Source organism: Pieris napi, chromosome 21, assembly GCF_905475465.1.
Source record: "Pieris napi chromosome 21, ilPieNapi1.2, whole genome shotgun sequence".
Classification (NCBI taxonomy): Eukaryota; Metazoa; Arthropoda; class Insecta; order Lepidoptera; family Pieridae; genus Pieris; species Pieris napi.
In genome coordinates, this window is record NC_062254.1 from 1,298,528 (window position 1) to 1,303,507 (window position 4,980).

The following is a 4,980-nucleotide window of genomic DNA, read 5'->3' on the forward strand; positions in this document are numbered from 1 at the left end:
TTTTTAACTACCATAATTGTCATTTATTTTAGAAAAGATAGCTTGTAACATATACTATTGATAGCGCATTTTATATGATATGGTGAACTTTAATGATTTGATAGGTTTGATGTTTTGGCGGATTGATGTTTTCCTAGTTTACATTGAAATTGTGGACATAATATACGTAGAAAAATCCATTGGTGTAAAATCTGGGTACGGACGTACTCTTTCAGTTTTTAAAGTTTAGTGTCATGTACAGATTTAAAAGATTTATACATTTAATAAAATAAACAATTCTGTCACCGTTTAAACACACTTTTTTTTGTAATAGGAGGCAAACGGGCAGGAGGCTCACCTGATGTTATATGAAACCGCCACCCATTGACACTCACATTACCAGAAGGCTCGCAAATGCGTTGCCGGCCTTTCAAGAATTTGTAGGCTCTTTTCTTGGAGTACCTAAGTCAAATTGGTTCAAACTTCAGTGGTGGTGGCAAAAACTGCCTTACAAAACACTCAGTTGTGAAGCTGCACTGATTTCTGTCGTGTCGACAATAACAAAAGATGATTAACGAGGCTCATGACAGTGAGTCTTTTGAGTTGTTTTCAAGAAACCCAATACTATTGATTGAGTTCAAATTCAAAGGCCTCACTCGCGAATGATTCTGAACACTCGGCGAGTGTCGAGTTACTTCTTCCAACGATATTATTTTCACTTTGTAAAGGCTTGATGTTTATTGCTTTTAATATTGCTTACCACAAGGAATAAATCATTCAAATAACAACGCCTGTCTAGTACACGCGTTTACATTTTACTTGACTTAGGATTGATTGATATTTATAAATATATTAAAGGTCCTGCGCTAGTCTGTGCACTGCCTTGCGATTCTGTAACTCACTTTTCGAACTCTCACAACGGTTTTCGCAGCGGCGGTCGCGCTCAAATCAGTCGTAAAGCGGTCATTTTACGATTTGGCGTTCTGATAAGGAGGGAGCTTGTAGTTTATTGTTTATCAGAATGCCAAAATGCGAAAACCGTTGTGAGAGTTCGAAAAGTGAGTTACAGAATCGCAAGGCTGGTCTTCGAGTTAAGTAAATAGGAACTGAATGTTGTCGTCTTTACTGCTTGCAAGCGCCTTTAAAATCGTTGTTGACATTGTCTTTTGTGTATGTACTTTTAATTGTGTTTAAATTTTCCTATTATTGTTGTTTTTGTATGTTGTATTACTAATACCCGTATAAAAAAACTGTGAAACCATTTAGGGACACTTCTATAATTATAACTTGTATATATTTCTCTCATCCTCGAGGTCGTAGGTTCGATCACCGGCTGTGCACCAATGGACTCTCTTTCTATATGCGCATATTTAACATTCGCTCGAACGGTGAAGGAAAACACCAACAAATGGTGTGTGTCAGGCACAGAAGGCTGATCACCTACTTGCCTATGAGATATTAGATTGACAAATGATCATAAAATAGATACAGAGGCTCATTTATTTATTTATATATTATTATACATAATATCTTGTATCTGTAATGTGTCTGTCATGTTTCCTTATTGATAAATACATTTTAAATTATACTTAATATTTTTTATTGTATGCAAGTTTACTGATCATCACTTGTTTCAGCAACAACTACTCGTTCTCTCTTTGAATTATACATTGGGTTTCTGAAAGCTGTACCGATTCCCGAACGGGTTGTCATTATAGAATCTCTTCTAGTCAATGATACAACGCTATCAGTCCTTCCATATCGAGACAGTAAAGGTCCACCCAATACTGGAATTCTTATTTCAGGGAACTTATAATAGTAAAGGTAAATTGCGCCGAAGATCATCACGACAGTGAAGAACATAGATATAAATATCTTTCCACTCATGCCATATTTCGATAAAGGAGTACCACTTATAATAGACTCTTTGATTCCTTGTACCCAATGTTTCTCCATACGTCGATCAATATCGTTAACCACTAGAGCACTGGTTTCAGAATATTCAGCTTTATTTGTCACTACCAGTTGAACTTTCTCTCCAATTTTTCCAATGTGATAATCAAAATCATCCTTACCATAGCTTTCGACTACATTATCGACAAGTTCTCGAAAAGTCATAATATCAAAGCTCTGATCGACTTTAAAATTGATTACGCCACCACATATCTTACAGCAGTGTCCTATGGGCTGAATTGGATCAACACATGTGGGTACTTGACAAAATTTCGCAGCACAATCTATTGTCAGATAGTTTTCCTGGCATGGGCAGCCACTGCGGGATTTGCACTGCTTATACTTGACAACAACTCCAGTTTCTTGTTCTTGATTCATAATGAACTTTTCAGAACCTGACACGAAATCAGCAAATGAGGGTGAATCAAATGTTTCACCGTCAATCCTAATACTTCTGACCACTTGATTTATTTCTGGTAAAGATACCGTAAAAACCGAATTTTCTGGAAACTCGACAACATCATCAAAACAGGGAATTCTTTCTGCATCTGGTGTGGCTTTATTGAACATCGGAGAGCTCCATACGTCAGGTTGAGCCCACGACGAAACGGACTTTTCCAGAAAGTAAACATTTCCAGAATTCGTACAGTTATCTTCCGTTGCTCCCAGTTCTATTGTCCCATCTGACAAAACAAACTCTCCATCTAATGGCAAGACTAAACTATCAACTGCTATTTCAGAGTTGATGTTAATAAAGCCATTAAGAACGTCAGGAAATATAACACTTTGTTTTGAACAGGGAATTTTTCCATCTTTGAAATTGAGCGGCAAATTGAAATTTGTGTTCGGGATCCATTTAACATTGGCCGTTAATGAGACAGATATTAAACAGAAGAATGCAATAAGCGTATACATAGCAAGTGTTTTAATTCAATGAATGCAATTTAACGAATGGTAATTGGTGGACAGATTGTAATTTGATACTAAATGATGTCTGGTCGTTTATCACAGCGCTGTTTTAATGTTCATGACACATTATAAAGTGGGTGGATGTCAAATCAATTCAACCTTTAATGATGTATTATAATAGGGTGATGAAACTCAGACGTCTAAATCGAGATACTTAAGTCTAGTTGATTACAAATTATACCGAAGAAATATTAAAGTGTTTATATATTATAAGTCAGAGTAATGTAAGATTTGGGAACCGTTTTAAGTAAAAAATACATGTGTTCCCAGCTCTTCTATGACATAGTAATATTTATAATTTTATTTTTCTTTCTTTAATAAAAGAAAGATTTGCAATGTCTGTGGAATTATTTCCCGGAGAATCAATATAAAAAAGAGCACAGAAAAATACGATACTACACCAACACAATTATTTATGGTAATTATTAAATTGATAACTAAACCCACAATCAAGTACGGTATAAAATATGAGTAACATCTAAAATATAAAATTCTTGTGTCCCCATGTTTGTTACCATACTCCTCCGAAACGGCGTGACCGATTTTTATCAAATTTTATAAGCATATTCAGTAGGTCTGAGAATCGGCTACTATCTATTTTTCATACCCCTAAGTGATAAGGGTTGTCCACCCCTAACATTTTATTTTTATATCTTTATATATATGATTCTTCTGTGAGTGTGTATGTCACTGAACTTCTCTCAAACGACTGGACCGATTTTGATGAAATTTTTTGTGTGTGTTCAAGGGGATCTGGGAATGGTTTAGATTCACAAATCAGCCCGCCAGATGGCGCTGCAGTCGGTACTTTCATACTTTGCTTTACTAATTTCTTGAAATATCATGCAGGACAACGTCTGTCGGGTCCACTAGTATGTATGTAAAATCACATAAAGGAGAAACGAAGTTCGCGGGGACAGCTATTTATTATATAAAATCTTTATAATCTTCTTCAAAATAAAATCTTATGAGACGAGGAAAGTAAAATATATTACATAAACTCATACGAATGAAGAATGACTTATCCTTTGCGGCTGAACGTAAGTTTTCTCAATTAAAATACTCGTTTATCTTAATTAAATCTCTTTAAAGCCTCGCTCTTAAACTTTTAAGTTGCTTTAACAGTCTTTGTCTCAAACGTTTTCAATTTAAATGTCTTCTTGCTATGAATCCTGAACTATATTATATTATGCATGAACTCGCTATTTATTTAGCGGATTATACGCTCTATAAAAAGCGATATACAATATAATATAGATGCTAAAGTCGAGAAATAGGCCTTGGTGTAAATGGTACGTGCCTGGTCACTCCTATTTAAATATACCCATAACCGACGAGCATAAGCAGTGTTGGCCTAGTGGCTTCAGCTTGCGACTCTCATCCCTGAGGTCGTAGGTTCGATCCCCGGCTGTGCACCACTGCTGTGCACCACTGCACGCTGTGGACTTTCTTTATATGCGAATTTTAACATTCGCTCGAACGGTGAAGGAACACATCGTGAGGAAACCGGCATGCCTTTGACACAAACAGTCGACGTCGTGTGTCAGGCACTGGAAGCTGATTTACTTGCTTATTAGATTAACAAATTATCATGACATAGATACAGAAATATGAGGCCCAGACTTAAAAGGTTGTAGCGCCACTGATTTATTTATTTTAAATCGGAGGTGGATATCTTCGGTAGTGGGCTGATCGGTTTTAAAGAAAGCATTGTTTAGTGCCTATCTCGAACCTAATCCGCTGTTTTGCTGGTATTTTTTTCTACTAAACAATACTTTCTGGTAGGTATTCTTATTGTACCTTTATTTTATCTTGTATATATTTTAGATAAAAAGACTTTGTAACATATACCGTAGATTTAGTACTATGTATGACGTGGTAAACTTGAATAAATACATAAATAAATGATCAGATGTTTTTAATTGCGTACATTAAAAATTATTGTTGAGCCGGGGTTTAATTCGCAACGCATGATTTTAAAAGATATGAACCATAATAAATATAATAATAGATAATAATAATAATATTGAATTAATTTTTTTTACATTTTCCCTGATGTTCCTAGCACTTTATAGCAAT

The 4,980-nt window shown here is 35.4% G+C and overlaps 1 protein-coding gene across 1 annotated transcript; it reads right to left on the reverse strand.

Moving 5' to 3' along the window:
• Positions 1-1,474: 1,474 nt before the first annotated feature.
• On the reverse strand, positions 1,475-2,895 carry LOC125060496 (protein amnionless). The gene has a single exon (XM_047665440.1). It carries the CDS (start codon positions 2,845-2,847, stop codon positions 1,594-1,596), a length of 1,254 nt encoding a protein of 417 aa, XP_047521396.1. The 5' UTR covers positions 2,848-2,895; the 3' UTR covers positions 1,475-1,593.
• Positions 2,896-4,980: the final 2,085 nt, after the last annotated feature.

Excerpts from the sequence above, each read along its gene's own strand:
- LOC125060496 (XM_047665440.1), bottom strand. The coding sequence starts at position 2,847 with ATGTATACGCTTATTGCATTCTTCTGTTTAATATCTGTCTCATTAACG.